This window comes from Gobius niger, assembly GCF_951799975.1.
Source record: "Gobius niger genome assembly, contig: SCAFFOLD_97, whole genome shotgun sequence".
NCBI lineage: Eukaryota > Metazoa > Chordata > Actinopteri > Gobiiformes > Gobiidae > Gobius > Gobius niger.
In genome coordinates this window covers 15,001-30,257 of record NW_027639219.1, presented here as the reverse complement: position 1 = coordinate 30,257, position 15,257 = coordinate 15,001, and the positions used below count along the sequence as shown (strand labels likewise).

The 15,257-nt window shown below is 46.2% G+C and overlaps 1 protein-coding gene across 1 annotated transcript in view; it reads left to right on the top strand.

Annotated features, from left to right (window-relative positions):
- Positions 1 to 15,257, top strand: part of LOC306982736 (SH3 and multiple ankyrin repeat domains protein 2-like) — a gene marked incomplete at its 3' end in the record, with an annotated part of 74,951 nt that overhangs the window by 48,665 nt on the left and 11,029 nt on the right. Inside the window, exon 8 of the mRNA XM_079583198.1 lies at positions 4,027 to 4,104. Within this exon, the coding sequence (XP_079439324.1) occupies positions 4,027 to 4,104 (78 nt within the window). The remainder of the gene's footprint in view (positions 1 to 4,026; positions 4,105 to 15,257) is intronic.

The following is a 15,257-nucleotide window of genomic DNA, read 5'->3' as shown; positions in this document are numbered from 1 at the left end:
TCTAACTCTCCTCTCTGTGGTTTCTCTCTAACCCTCCTCTCTGTGGTCTCTCTCTCTAACTCTCCTCTCTGTGGTCTCTCTCTCTAACTCTCCTCTCTGTGGTCTCTCTCTCTAACTCTCCTCTCTGTGGTTTCTCTCTAACCCTCCTCTCTGTGGTCTCTCTCTAACTCTCCTCTCTGTGGTCTCTCTCTAACTCTCCTCTCTGTGGTCTCTCTCTCTAACTCTCCTCTCTGTGGTCTCTCTCTAACTCTCCTCTCTGTGGTCTCTCTCTCTAACTCTCCTCTCTGTGGTCTCTCTCTCTAACTCTCCTCTCTGTGGTCTCTCTCTCTAACTCTCCTCTCTGTGGTCCCTCCTCTCTGTGGTCTCTCTCTCTAACTCTCCTCTCTGTGGTCTCTCTCTCTAACTCTCCTCTCTGTGGTCTCTCTCTCTAACTCTCCTCTCTGTGGTCCCTCCTCTCTGTGGTCTCTCTCTCTAACTCTCCTCTCTGTGGTCTCTCTCTCTAACTCTCCTCTCTGTGGTCTCTCTCTCTAACTCTCCTCTCTGTGGTCTCTCTCTCTAACTCTCCTCTCTGTGGTCTCTCTCTCTAACTCTCCTCTCTGTGGTCTCTCTCTCTAACTCTCCTCTCTGTGGTCTCTCTCTCTTTTTTGTCTTTTTTTTGTTGAATTTTTGTCATTTTTTGTTGAATTTTTGTAGAATTTTTCTCATTTTTTGACATTTTTTTGTTGCATTTTTGTCATTTTTTGTAGAATTTTTGTCATTTTTTTGTCATTTTTTTGTTTAATTTTTTGTCATTTTTTGTCTTTTTTTTTTTGAATTTTTGTCTTTTTTTTGTCATTTTTTTGTTGAATTTTTGTCATTTTTTGTTGAATTTTTGTCATTTTTTGTTGAATTTTTGTCATTTTTTGTTGATTTTTTGTCATTTTTTGTTGATTTTTTGTTGAATTTTTGTTGAATTTTTGTCTCTCTAACCCTCCTCTCTGTGGTCTCTCTCTCTGTGGTCTCTCTCTCTAACTCTCCTCTCTGTGGTCTCTCTCTAACTCTCCTCTCTGTGGTCTCTCTCTCTAACTCTCCTCTCTGTGGTCTCTCTCTCTAACTCTCCTCTCTGTGGTCTCTCTCTCTAACTCTCCTCTCTGTGGTCTCTCTCTAACTCTCCTCTCTGTGGTCTCTCTCTCTAACTCTCCTCTCTGTGGTCTCTCTCTCTAACTCTCCTCTCTGTGGTCTCTCTCTCTAACTCTCCTCTCTGTGGTCTCTCTCTAACTCTCCTCTCTGTGGTCTCTCTCTCTAACTCTCCTCTCTGTGGTCTCTCTCTCTAACTCTCCTCTCTGTGGTCTCTCTCTAACCCTCCTCTCTGTGGTCTCTCTCTAACCCTCCTCTCTGTGGTCTCTCTCTCTAACCCTCCTCTCTGTGGTCTCTCTCTAACTCTCCTCTCTGTGGTCTCTCTCTCTAACCCTCCTCTCTATGGTCTCTCTCTCTAACCCTCCTCTCTGTGGTCTCTCTCTAACTCTCCTCTCTGTGGTCTCTCTCTCTAACCCTCCTCTCTGTGGTCTCTCTCTAACTCTCCTCTCTGTGGTCTCTCTCTCTAACTCTCCTCTCTGTGGTCTCTCTCTCTAACTCTCCTCTCTGTGGTCTCTCTCTCTAACTCTCCTCTCTGTGGTCTCTCTCTCTAACTCTCCTCTCTGTGGTCTCTCTCTCTAACTCTCCTCTCTGTGGTCTCTCTCTCTAACTCTCCTCTCTGTGGTCTCTCTCTAACTCTCCTCTCTGTGGTCTCTCTCTAACTCTCCTCTCTGTGGTCTCTCTCTAACCCTCCTCTCTGTGGTCTCTCTCTCTAACTCTCCTCTCTGTGGTCTCTCTCTCTAACCCTCCTCTCTGTGGTCTCTCTCTCTAACTCTCCTCTCTGTGGTCTCTCTCTCTAACTCTCCTCTCTGTGGTCTCTCTCTCTAACTCTCCTCTCTGTGGTCTCTCTCTAACTCTCCTCTCTGTGGTCTCTCTCTCTAACTCTCCTCTCTGTGGTCTCTCTCTCTAACTCTCCTCTCTGTGGTCTCTCTCTCTAACTCTCCTCTCTGTGGTCTCTCTCTAACTCTCCTCTCTGTGGTCTCTCTCTCTAACTCTCCTCTCTGTGGTCTCTCTCTAACTCTCCTCTCTGTGGTCTCTCTCTCTAACCCTCCTCTCTGTGGTCTCTCTCTCTAACTCTCCTCTCTGTGGTCTCTCTCTCTAACCCTCCTCTCTGTGGTCTCTCTCTCTAACTCTCCTCTCTGTGGTCTCTCTCTCTAACTCTCCTCTCTGTGGTCTCTCTCTCTAACTCTCCTCTCTGTGGTCTCTCTCTAACTCTCCTCTCTGTGGTCTCTCTCTCTAACTCTCCTCTCTGTGGTCTCTCTCTAACTCTCCTCTCTGTGGTCTCTCTCTCTAACTCTCCTCTCTGTGGTCTCTCTCTCTAACCCTCCTCTCTGTGGTCTCTCTCTCTAACTCTCCTCTCTGTGGTCTCTCTCTCTAACTCTCCTCTCTGTGGTCTCTCTCTCTAACTCTCCTCTCTGTGGTCTCTCTCTCTAACTCTCCTCTCTGTGGTCTCTCTCTAACTCTCCTCTCTGTGGTCTCTCTCTCTAACTCTCCTCTCTGTGGTCTCTCTCTAACTCTCCTCTCTGTGGTCTCTCTCTCTAACTCTCCTCTCTGTGGTCTCTCTCTAACTCTCCTCTCTGTGGTCTCTCTCTCTAACTCTCCTCTCTGTGGTCTCTCTCTAACTCTCCTCTCTGTGGTCTCTCTCTCTAACTCTCCTCTCTGTGGTCTCTCTCTCTAACTCTCCTCTCTGTGGTCTCTCTCTAACTCTCCTCTCTGTGGTCTCTCTCTCTAACTCTCCTCTCTGTGGTCTCTCTCTCTAACTCTCCTCTCTGTGGTCTCTCTCTCTAACTCTCCTCTCTGTGGTCTCTCTCTCTAACTCTCCTCTCTGTGGTCTCTCTCTCTAACTCTCCTCTCTGTGGTCTCTCTCTCTAACTCTCCTCTCTGTGGTCTCTCTCTCTAACTCTCCTCTCTGTGGTCTCTCTCTAACTCTCCTCTCTGTGGTCTCTCTCTCTAACTCTCCTCTCTGTGGTCTCTCTCTCTAACTCTCCTCTCTGTGGTCTCTCTCTAACCCTCCTCTCTGTGGTCTCTCTCTCTAACTCTCCTCTCTGTGGTCTCTCTCTAACTCTCCTCTCTGTGGTCTCTCTCTAACTCTCCTCTCTGTGGTCTCTCTCTCTAACTCTCCTCTCTGTGGTCTCTCTCTCTAACTCTCCTCTCTGTGGTCTCTCTCTAACTCTCCTCTCTTTGGTCTCTCCTCTTTTTGTTGAATTTTTGTCATTTTTTGTTCAATTATCGTTCGATTTTTTCATTTTTTTTCATTTTTTTGTTGATTTTTTTCCATTTTTTTGTTGAATTTTTGTCATTTTTTTGTCATTTTTTGTTGAATTTTTGTTGAATTTTTGTCTTTTTTTTGTCATTTTTTGTAGAATTTTTGTTGAATTTTTGTCTTTTTTTTAGAATTTTTGTTCGATTTTTTTCATTTTTTTCATTTTTTTGTTGAATTTTTTCCATTTTTTTTTGAATTTTTGTCATTTTTTTGTTGAATTTTTGTCATTTTTTGTTCGATTTTTTAATTTTTTTTCTCTCTAACCCTCCTCTCTGTGGTCTCTCTCTCTGTGGTCTCTCTCTCTGTGGTCTCTCTCTAACCCTCCTCTCTGTGGTCTCTCTCTCTGTGGTCTCTCTCTCTTTGGTCTCTCTCTAACCCTCCTCTCTGTGGTCTCTCTCTCTAACTCTCCTCTCTGTGGTCTCTCTCTCTAACCCTCCTCTCTGTGGTCTCTCTCTCTGTGGTCTCTCTCTAACCCTCTCTGTGGTCTCTCTCTCTGTGGTCTCTCTCTCTTTGGTCTCTCTCTAACCCTCCTCTCTGTGGTCTCTCTCTCTAACTCTCCTCTCTGTGGTCTCTCTCTCTAACCCTCCTCTCTGTGGTCTCTCTCTCTGTGGTCTCTCTCTAACCCTCTCTGTGGTCTCTCTCTTCTCCAGGATAACTGTGCGCGGGTGGTCCTGGTCCGCGGCGCCGGCAAAGACGTGAAGAACCACAGCAGCCAGACGCCCTTCCAGGTACCGCTCGCTCTCCCGCACAGGCTCTCGCTCGCCCGGGCCGGTTTCTATGGCGACGCGTGGGATAAGGAGGAAAGGTCACGAGGAGCTGGAAGAGGAAGGATGTGATGAGAGGCAATATTCCCACAATCCACCTCACCGAGAAACGGCAAACAAACTCTGCACCGGGTTATTCTGGCGTCGTTTATTCTGGCGTCGTTTATTCTGGCGTTGTTTATTCTGGCGTTGTTTATTCTGGCGTTGTTTATTCTGGCGTTGTTTATTCTGGCGTTGTTTATTCTGGCGTTGTTTATTCTGGCGTTGTTTATTCTGGCGGTGTTTATTCTGGCGTTGTTTATTCTGGCGTTGTTTATTCTGGCGTTGTTTATTCTGTTGTTGTTTATTCTGGCGTTGTTTATTCTGGCGTTGTTTATTCTGGCGTTGTTTATTCTGGCGTTGTTTATTCTGGCGTTGTTTATTCTGGCGGTGTTTATTCTGGCGTTGTTTATTCTGGCCTTGTTTATTCTGGCCTTGTTTATTCTGGCGTTGTTTATTCTGGCGTTGTTTATTCTGGCGTTGTTTATTCTGTTGTTGTTTATTCTGGCGTTGTTTATTCTGGCGTCGTTTATTCTGGCGTTGTTTATTCTGGCGTCGTTTATTCTGGCGTTGTTTATTCTGGCGTTGTTTATTCTGGTGTTGTTTATTCTGGCGTTGTTTATTCTGGCGTTGTTTATTCTGGCGTTGTTTATTCTGGCGTTGTTTATTCTGTTGTTGTTTATTCTGTTGTTGTTTATTCTGGCGTTGTTTATTCTGGCGTTGTTTATTCTGGTGTTGTTTATTCTGGCGTTGTTTATTCTGGCATGTGTTTATTCTGGCGTTGTTTATTCCGGCGTTGTTTATTCTGGCGTTGTTTATTCTGGCAGTGAAGTGAGTCCAACATGGCTGCGTTGCTAAACTTTGTGGACGTTTCTCTCCAAATGAGGCTTTTATTTTGAAAAATCTAACATTTGAGGCTTTTATTTTGAAAAATCTAACATTTGAGGCTGTTTCTGAAAATATCCTCTTATTTTTATCTCTTAATATCGACGTCTCTACATTTTATTTTCTTCCGTTTCAGCCCCTCGAGTTCTCGTCTAAAACAGAACTATTTCTCATGACCTGAGGGTGGATGAGATTTCTTGTCCACCTCTCCTTGGAGTTGCCTCATCCATGATTGTATTGATTACAGCTTTTTCATTTTAAAGGCTAGGATTCGTTGAGCTTTGGGGCTTTTGTCATAAAATGATTGTTTGATAGAAGTAAAATCTTTTATCAATTCTTTTTTTTAGTTGTTTTTCTATTGTTTTATCCTTTTCAATTCTTGCAGCTTCTGTATTTTGTTCTCTATTAGCATTTGTTTGTTCTCCAGGATGAGTCTGCGATGATCTCTCCCCTTAAGCTTTAGCCGTTTCCCAGAGCAACACCCGATTTATTTCATCATCATCTCTATCAAGGAATGTTTTGACGTCATTTTTTCTTTAAACGTTTGGTCCATAAGTAGTTTTTTTTAAATTTATTTTTATTGCAAAGTCAATTGACGACGTATCTTAATCAAAAAAGGCAAAACAAATGACTGCTGTGCATGAAAATCTAAGCAGCATCAACAAATAAACAAAAAAATGAACATTTGTTAGAAAAACATCAGGGCATTAGCTCACATATACAGATCATTCTTCACATAGTTTTAAGGCACTTTTACGTTCTAGAGACTTATAAAAGGACATCAGTTCATTTTTAAAAGGAACAACATTGGGATTTACATTCAGGAACATCTACATCTATGTAAATAAAGCTTACTCAGAATTATCAAATGATTATACATATATTCTATCTTTTTGTCTTTCATAAATCCTTCACAATTATAATCCAACATGGGCACTTTGTTCTTTACCTTCAACCAATCGTATAAATCAACCCAAAGTTTCTTCACATTCATAAAATAAATGTTCCTGAGATTCGACATTAATTTTACAAAACTTACACATGTTATCTTGAAATGTGTGTCTAATTCTTAAAAGTTCTTTACAAGCGTTTACATCATTCATGGTTTTAAAGTTATTTCACTTTAGGAGCGGAAATGATAAATATCTGGATCTTATTATGCAACTTTCATTTTTTGACCAATTTGGAGAATATAATCTTCAATAGACAAAGCAGGAGAGGCAGGTGGTCCATAGTGAGTGGTTAAACCTCCACACACTTGTTTTTGGTTCCTTATTCAAACCATCTGAGGAGTGTTCTGCCAGTGGGACGGGGACAATCTCAGGTCACCGTAGGGATATCAGGCTTTAACATAAACAATAGTCTGGCCTTGAGGAGGCCTTATGTGCATCTGAGGAACAGGTGAAGGTTCCGAGATCACGCCAGACGTCCAACAGTCCCAATGCTAGTTTAGCTTCTCTTAGCAATTTAGCTGTTGGTTCCGATTTGTGTTTTATTCTACTCTTTTGTCTTTTGGTTCATCACTAAAGCCCCTCCCATTATGGTTAATCCTTTGGCCTCAGACATTAATAGATGGAGGATTGTTTTCATGAAGGCAGCGCCCTCTCCTGGTGGGTTATATACATTAATCAGTGTTACTGTTGACCATCAAGACTCATCTTCCTTGTTTTTCCCTGATTCACTGATCTTTAGTCAATCTTAAGCAATTCCCCAGTTTCTCGTGTTGATGACCTGAGGGTTTTATAACCTGAGGGTGGAGGAGCTGAGGGTTTTATAACCTGAGGGTGGAGGACCTGAGGGTGGAGGACCTGAGGGTGGATGACCTGATATCGCCTTAAACAGGGGAAGGTCAGTGACGGCTCAGCTGAAACCCGGCCGCTGCAGAAACGCGTTCCTCCAGTTTCTCTTGGAGACGGTTTCCAGATCGTTCCTGTCGCTCGGATCATTACGAGATATTAATAATCTGCGTCTCGACTGTTGCCACGAGAAACGATCCGTGAACATACGAGAACGAGACGCGGACCAGAAGCTCAGTGTTTTATTCAACAATAATTATTCAGGCAAAATCATAAATCATAAAACCGATACGAGTACTTTGATCTAAGTACTCGCCGATACCGAATACCGATACGAGTACAAGGCATTTTCTTCAACATTCTTACTTTTTCACAGCAGATTGGTTTGTAATTAGTAAATTTACTCATGTACATTTCCTTAAGTAAAGTCGGCGACACATTTAAGAGCAGTTACATTAGAATTGTGCTGATGCCATTTATTTATTTATTTATTTTATTTTCAGTCAATATAATTTTTATTTTTATGTCTCTGTCCATCATAGACAGAAAAGCCCATGTCCTAAAGCTCCCAATGCCTGAGCTTTATTCATTTATGTGTTTTTATTTAACAATAGTATTGAGATGTTTCTTAAATGGTCTCTTTTCGTCTTTACTTCAGCTCCTGTAGATTTTCTCGTGTGTTTGTAGTAACTTAGTAACCTGGCTAACACCAGGCTGCTGTGTGCGCTCGAATTATTTCGAATTGCACAACAGCCTGGGGACCATGGCCAAATCTCCGGTGGATTTGGGAACCAATCACAGAGCGAGGAGGGACAGCAAGACGATGACGCGCTATTCGATATACGGAAGCTTGTAGTTTATTTACGGATAATTAAAAAAAAAGTTTATTTACGGATCCAACATGACAGCAGCAGACACGATGGTATTTTTTGATCAAGCTTTAGACCTTGTTCTAAATAATTTAGCTCAAAAGTTTACAGCGGGTACGTCATACGTCGTCTCATACGATGATATGATTGGCTGTGGCCTCGTGCAGACGCATGAGACTTTTTTTTTTTTTTTCGTATCGCCCAATAAACGACTATGGACGATCGTAAACCACACCTCTCCTACGAGAAAATGAATTGGTGTCCCCAGACTAAATATCACTTGTGATTTTAGTCTGGTGTTAGCCAGGCTAGTAACTTAGCGAGAAGCTACAGCGTTTTCATTGTTCTGCTGCAGCTAATTTTCCCTCAATATAAACATGCTGTATGTCTTTAAGTTGGATTTTCTGAGGACTTTTTAGTCGCTGGGTTAGTTTTTCAGATGAATAAACCCCTGGGCTTAAAACGGCGTCAGAATGGCCAAAACTGTTAGCCGCGAGTTAGCATCGTTAGCCTGTATGTTGTAAACACTGCAGACGCTGCAGCGAGTTAGCATCGTTAGCCTGTATGTTGTAAACACTGCAGACGCTGCAGCGAGTTAGCATCGTTAGCCTGTATGTTGTAAACACTGCAGACGCTGCAGCGAGTTAGCATCGTTAGCCTGTATGTTGTAAACACTGCAGACGCTGCAGCGAGTTAGCATCGTTAGCCTGTATGTTGTAAACACTGCAGACGCTGCAGCGAGTTAGCATCGTTAGCATCGTTAGCCTGTATGTTGTAAACACTGCAGACGCTGCAGCGAGTTAGCATCGTTAGCCTGTATGTTGTAAACACTGCACACGCTGCAGTGAGTTAGCATCGTTAGCCTGTATGTTGTAAACACTGCAGACGCTGCAGTGAGTTAGCATCGTTAGCCTGTATGTTGTAAACACTGCAGACGCTGCAGTGAGTTAGCAACGTTAGCCTGTATGTTGTAAACACTGCAGACGCTGTAGCGAGTTAGCATCGTTAGCCTGTATGTTGTAAACACTGCAGACGCTGTAGCGAGTTAGCATCGTTAGCCTGTATGTTGTAAACACTGCAGACGCTGCAGCGAGTTAGCATCGTTAGCCTGTATGTTGTAAACACTGCAGACGCTGTAGCGAGTTAGCATCGTTAGCCTGTATGTTGTAAACACTGCAGACGCTGCAGCGAGTTAGCATCGTTAGCCTGTATGTTGTAAACACTGCAGACGCTGTAGCGAGTTAGCATCGTTAGCCTGTATGTTGTAAACACTGCAGACGCTGCAGCGAGTTAGCATCGTTAGCCTGTATGTTGTAAACACTGCAGACGCTGCAGCGCGTTAGCATCGTTAGCCTGTATGTTGTAAACACTGCAGACGCTGCAGCGAGTTAGCATCGTTAGCCTGTATGTTGTAAACACTGCAGACGCTGCAGCGAGTTAGCATCGTTAGCCTGTATGTTGTAAACACTGCACACGCTGCAGTGAGTTAGCATCGTTAGCCTGTATGTTGTAAACACTGCAGACGCTGCAGCGAGTTAGCATCATTAGCCTGTATGTTGTAAACACTGCAGACGCTGTAGCGAGTTAGCATCATTAGCCTGTATGTTGTAAACACTGCAGACGCTGCAGCGAGTTAGCATCGTTAGCCTGTATGTTGTAAACACTGCAGACGCTGCAGCGAGTTAGCAGCGTTAGCCTGTATGTTGTAAACACTGCAGACGCTGCAGCGAGTTAGCATCGTTAGCCTGTATGTTGTAAACACTGCAGACGCTGCAGCGAGTTAGCATCGTTAGCCTGTATGTTGTAAACACTGCAGACGCTACAGCGAGTTAGCAGCGTTAGCCTGTATGTTGTAAACACTGCAGACGCTGCAGCGAGTTAGCATCGTTAGCCTGTATGTTGTAAACACTGCAGACGCTGCAGCGAGTTAGCATCGTTAGCCTGTATGTTGTAAACACTGCAGACGTTGCAGCGAGTTAGCATCGTTAGCATCGTTAGCCTGTATGTTGTAAACACTGCAGACGCTGCAGCTCTAACAACATTAAGCTCTGGTTAAATCCAGCTCAGACTCTGGTTTAGAGAGCGCAGTCTGGAATAAAGTCAGCTCTATGTGGATTATTGTGTTTACACTAAACTATTCTCCAGTTTGTTGCTTCTTCTCTCCTCCGCTGAGAGCTGAGCCTCATAGCTGCGCCTCGTAGCTGCTTTGGCCCCTTGTCTAATGGTATCGGTTTCTGGTATCGGGACCTCATGAACGAGTACGAGTATGTGGTATCGGCCCGATACCCGATACTGGTATCGGTGCATCCCTAGTTCTCCTCTGTTCTCCTCTGTTCTCCTCTGTTCTCCTCTGTTCTCCTCTGTTCTCCTCTGTTCTCCTCTGTTCTCCTCTGTTCTCCTCTGTTCTCCTCTGTTCTCCTCTGTTCTCCCCTGTTCTCCTCTGTTCTCCTCTGTTCTCCTCTGTTCTCCTCTGTTCTCCTCTGTTCTCCTCTGTTCTCCCCTGTTCTCCCCTGTTCTCCTCTGTTCTCCTCTGTTCTCCTCAGAGCAGTTGAACAGTTGAGTCTGTGCCGGTTCTATCTTAGGCGCCTCCCACACACGGCTCTGACTCTGAAACTGAGCCACAGGTAACAACAAACCAGAGCCTCAGAGTCTCATCACAGTCTTTATGTGGCCCAGACCCGTCCCAGGTCTGTAGACCCGTCCCAGGTCTGTAGACCCGTCCCTGGTCTGTAGACCCGTCCCAGGTCTGTAGAACCGTCCCAGGTCTGTAGACCCGTCCCAGGTCTGTAGAACCGTCCCAGGTCTGTAGACCCGTCCCTGGTCTGTAGACCCGTCCCAGGTCTGAAGACCCGTCCCAGGTCTGTAGACCCGTCCCAGGTCTGTAGAACCGTCCCAGGTCTGTAGACCCGTCCCAGGTCTGTAGACCCGTCCCAGGTCTGTAGACCCGTCCCAGGTCTGTAGACCCGTCCCAGGTCTGTAGACCCGTCCCAGGTCTGTAGACCCGTCCCAGGTCTGTAGAACCGTCCCTGGTCTTTAGACCCGTCCCAGGTCTGTAGACCCGTCCCTGGTCTGTAGACCCGTCCCTGGTCTGTAGAACCGTCCCAGGTCTTTAGACCCGTCCCAGGTCTGTAGACCCGTCCCTGGTCTGTAGACCCGTCCCTGGTCTGTAGAACCGTCCCAGGTCTTTAGACCCGTCCCAGGTCTGTAGACCCGTCCCAGGTCTGTAGACCCGTCCCTGGTCTGTAGAACCGTCCCAGGTCTTTAGACCCGTCCCAGGTCTGTAGACCCGTCCCAGGTCTTTAGAACCGTCCCAGGTCTGTAGACCCGTCCCAGGTCTTTAGACCCGTCCCAGGTCTGAAGACCCGTCCCAGGTCTGTAGACCCGTCCCAGGTCTGTAGACCCGTCCCAGGTCTGAAGACCCGTCCCAGGTCTGTAGACCCGTCCCAGGTCTTTAGAACCGTCCCAGGTCTGTAGACCCGTCCCAGGTCTGTAGACCCGTCCCAGGTCTGTAGAACCGTCCCAGGTCTGTAGAACCGTCCCTGGTCTGTAGAACCGTCCCTGGTCTGTAGACCCGTCCCAGGTCTGAAGACCCGTCCCAGGTCTGTAGACCCGTCCCAGGTCTGTAGACCCGTCCCAGGTCTGTAGACCCGTCCCAGGTCTGTAGACCCGTCCCAGGTCTGTAGACCCGTCCCAGGTCTTTAGAACCGTCCCAGGTCTGTAGAACCGTCCCTGGTCTGTAGAACCGTCCCTGGTCTGTAGACCCGTCCCAGGTCTGAAGACCCGTCCCAGGTCTGTAGACCCGTCCCAGGTCTGTAGACCCGTCCCAGGTCTGTAGACCCGTCCCAGGTCTGTAGACCCGTCCCAGGTCTGTAGACCCGTCCCAGGTCTGTAGACCCGTCCCAGGTCTGTAGACCCGTCCCAGGTCTGAAGACCCGTCCCAGGTCTGTAGACCCGTCCCAGGTCTTTAGAACCGTCCCAGGTCTGTAGACCCGTCCCAGGTCTGTAGACCCGTCCCAGGTCTGAAGACCCGTCCCAGGTCTGTAGAACCGTCCCAGGTCTGTAGAACCGTCCCAGGTCTTTAGAACCGTCCCTGGTCTGTAGAACCGTCCCTGGTCTGTAGACCCGTCCCAGGTCTGTAGACCCGTCCCAGGTCTGTAGAACCGTCCCTGGTCTGTAGACCCGTCCCAGGTCTGTAGACCCGTCCCAGGTCTGTAGACCCGTCCCAGGTCTGTAGACCCGTCCCAGGTCTGAAGACCCGTCCCAGGTCTGTAGACCCGTCCCAGGTCTGTAGACCCGTCCCAGGTCTGTAGACCCGTCCCAGGTCTGTAGACCCGTCCCAGGTCTGAAGACCCGTCCCAGGTCTGTAGACCCGTCCCAGGTCTTTAGAACCGTCCCAGGTCTGTAGACCCGTCCCAGGTCTGTAGACCCGTCCCAGGTCTGTAGAACCGTCCCAGGTCTGTAGAACCGTCCCAGGTCTTTAGAACCGTCCCTGGTCTGTAGAACCGTCCCAGGTCTGTAGAACCGTCCCAGGTCTGTAGAACCGTCCCAGGTCTTTAGACCCGTCCCAGGTCTGTAGACCCGTCCCAGGTCTGTAGACCCGTCCCAGGTCTATAGAACCGTCCCAGGTCTTTAGAACCCTCAGGTTCCTCAGGCAGAGACGATACTGGGTTTTCGATACCGATCCCTGAACGATCCCTTTTACCGAGACCTCAAATATGTGTCGTCCAGAACCAGAAAACTGAACAAACATGTGGAGGAAATATTAGTAATAAAAAAAACAAAAATGGAAATATTGTTGTAAAAATAGTGAAGGAAATTGCAAAAATGGGGAATAATTTGGGGAAAGAGAAAATGTGGAGCAAAACGGACGAATATTAGTAATAAATAATGAGCCAAAATGTGGGAAAACGTAAAGAAAATGGGGCAAAAATAAGGATGTTATAAAAAAAAATAAGAATCTGAGGAAAAACAACCGAGTCACTTCCTGTAGTTCCTGCTTTGATACTTTTATTTCTCCTGTAACCAGGACTAACCAGGACTAACCAGGACTAACTAGGACTAAACAGGACTAACCAGGACTAACCAGGACTAAACCAGGACTAACCAGTAATATACGCACAGAAGCTCCTGAAGGTTCTCTCTGCTGTGGTGTCCTTGGGCCAGACACTTCCCCTCTTTGCCTCCAGTGTCTGTGTGCTCTGCTGTGTGAGAGGGACGGGTTCCTCACTGTAAAGTGCTTTGGGGATGATAAAGGGAGAAAAGTGCTTTATAATGTGATCACAGAGGAGCTGCAGCCAAAGAGTCGTACGTGCGGTTCTGAGGCGGGGGTTAAGAGGCTACGTTTCTGATGACTTGATTGTAAAACTGACTTATGTAGTAAATATAGAGTAAATATAGAGTAAATATAGAGTAAATATAGAGTAAATATAGAGTAAATATAGAGTAAATATAGAGTAAATATAGAGTAAATAAATGGTGATTTTCTTCCTCCATCAGGCTCACAGCGTTGTACCTTAAGGAGCCAGTCACACATTCACTCTTCTTCACACACCAGTGAGCAGACCCTGCAGACTAAACCCCCGAGCCTCTGGTCACATGACGCCCCGCTCCACCCTCTGCTCCACCCTCTGCTCCACCCTCTACTCCACCCTCTGCTCCACCCTCTGCTCCACCCTCTGCTCCACCCTCTGCTCCACCCTCTGCTCCACCCTCTGCTCCACCCTCTGCTCCACCCTCTGCTCCACCATCGCCCCCACTTACATTACAAGTTACTTTATCAGTTACATTGATCACCTCCTCACCTCCCGCCTTACAGAGCGCTTTCTCTCCAGTTCGGCTTTACCCAAATGGAGAATCTTCTTACAGCGTATAGGCCAGTGCCTCATTTGAAAGCTAAGACCTGCAAAGCTGATCTTCATCCTGACCTTGTTGCCGTCTCTTCTCTGTTACTCCTTTGTGGCGTTTTGTTTGTCCAGAGCTGACCAGATCCAGCCTCTCCTGTGTAAACTGTTCTCAGTGACGCTGTCCTCCGTCCTCACGGCTCTTCCTCTCTCAGTGACGCTGTCCTCCGTCCTCACGGCTCTTCCTCTCTCAGTGACGCTGTCCTCCGTCCTTTCTGCTCTTGGCGCTCGCGTGACGCCGTAATGCGCTTCATTAGCGTCGGCGTGTCAAGTTTCGCGCCTCAGAGCTTCATTAGAGCGAGTGGGCGGGACTGGGACACACACGGACACTGGGCTTTGAAGGATTAGCGCTGCAGGCTAGCACGAGCTAACACGCGCTAACACAGGCTAATCCATGCTACGGGCTAATGAAGCTCATGGTAATGTTTACACATGAATCCACTCGTCTGACTCCGTGTGGAAGTGCAGAGACGCCATCATCAGTTCCTCCGTTACAGTGATGCAGCTGCACCTTTAACCAGTGACAAGAAGGCCTTAGCTTTCAAATGCACCGGCCGTAAACCGGCTGTAAACAAAAGCGAGAGAAAAAGAGCCAAAACAGGTCTGAAACTCAGTCAGTTCTGTCACTTTCTCTGTTTGATCCGTATCCATGGTTACGTATTCATTCTACTCAGAAAACTTACCAGAAACCCGAGAAAACCTGACATGAAGCGGATCCTGAAGCATCACAGAGGGAAAGGAAAGGAGCTAAACGCCCACACAGGTCAAACACACACTAATGGTTTAGTTTGGACTAGTTTAACCTCTTAACCCCCACCTGAGCCGAGCACATTATCACCAGTTTGGCTTTACCCAAATCTAAAAGCTTCATTTACCAAAGCATCAAAACAAGAAGAAAAGGAGGATGAAGACGCAACAAAGCAAGAAACAAAGATCTGGCGAAAATGTGACAAAAAGGGATTAAAAAAAAGTGACAACGAGGAAACTGGTCAGTTTAGATCAGTTAGACGAGGCGTTCCTCCGGCCGATAGGCTGTGAACTCCAGATGCTTTTAGATTTGGGTAAAGCTGGTCTGGAGTTAATAAACTCAGTTAATGTGGGGGGTCAGAGGTTAAGAGGAGGAGCTCCTCTGATCACGTTTGACTTTTCTGTCGAGGCTGAACTTTCACATTCCCTCAGAGCCGTATCAGCGCGTGCTTACATGACATATACTGTATATATATATATACATATATATATATACAGTATATGTATCTACAGTTGACTAATTGTTCATCTGTGGATCTCAGCGTTTTCTTTCTGCTTCAGGAGAGATGTGTTTTCTCTCATTGATCCGTTTAAATCTCTGTTTTCTTTATTACAGTTTAATTATGGACGTCTGAGTCTTTGTGATGTTAATCTGAGCAGCACTTTGTGGATCAGTGCAGTTTCTGAAACGCAGCCATGATTAAAAACAGTTATTATCTTATTTAGCTCTGATTAGGACAAACACATGGCTCTGCAGAAGCTCCTCAGAGACGCAGGTTATTGATTGACTGGTGAATTCTTCCTCAGTCAATTATTGGTTTTCATGTTCTTTATTATTATTCCTCTTCCATCTTATTCCCGATTTTCTAGAGCTTTCAGCA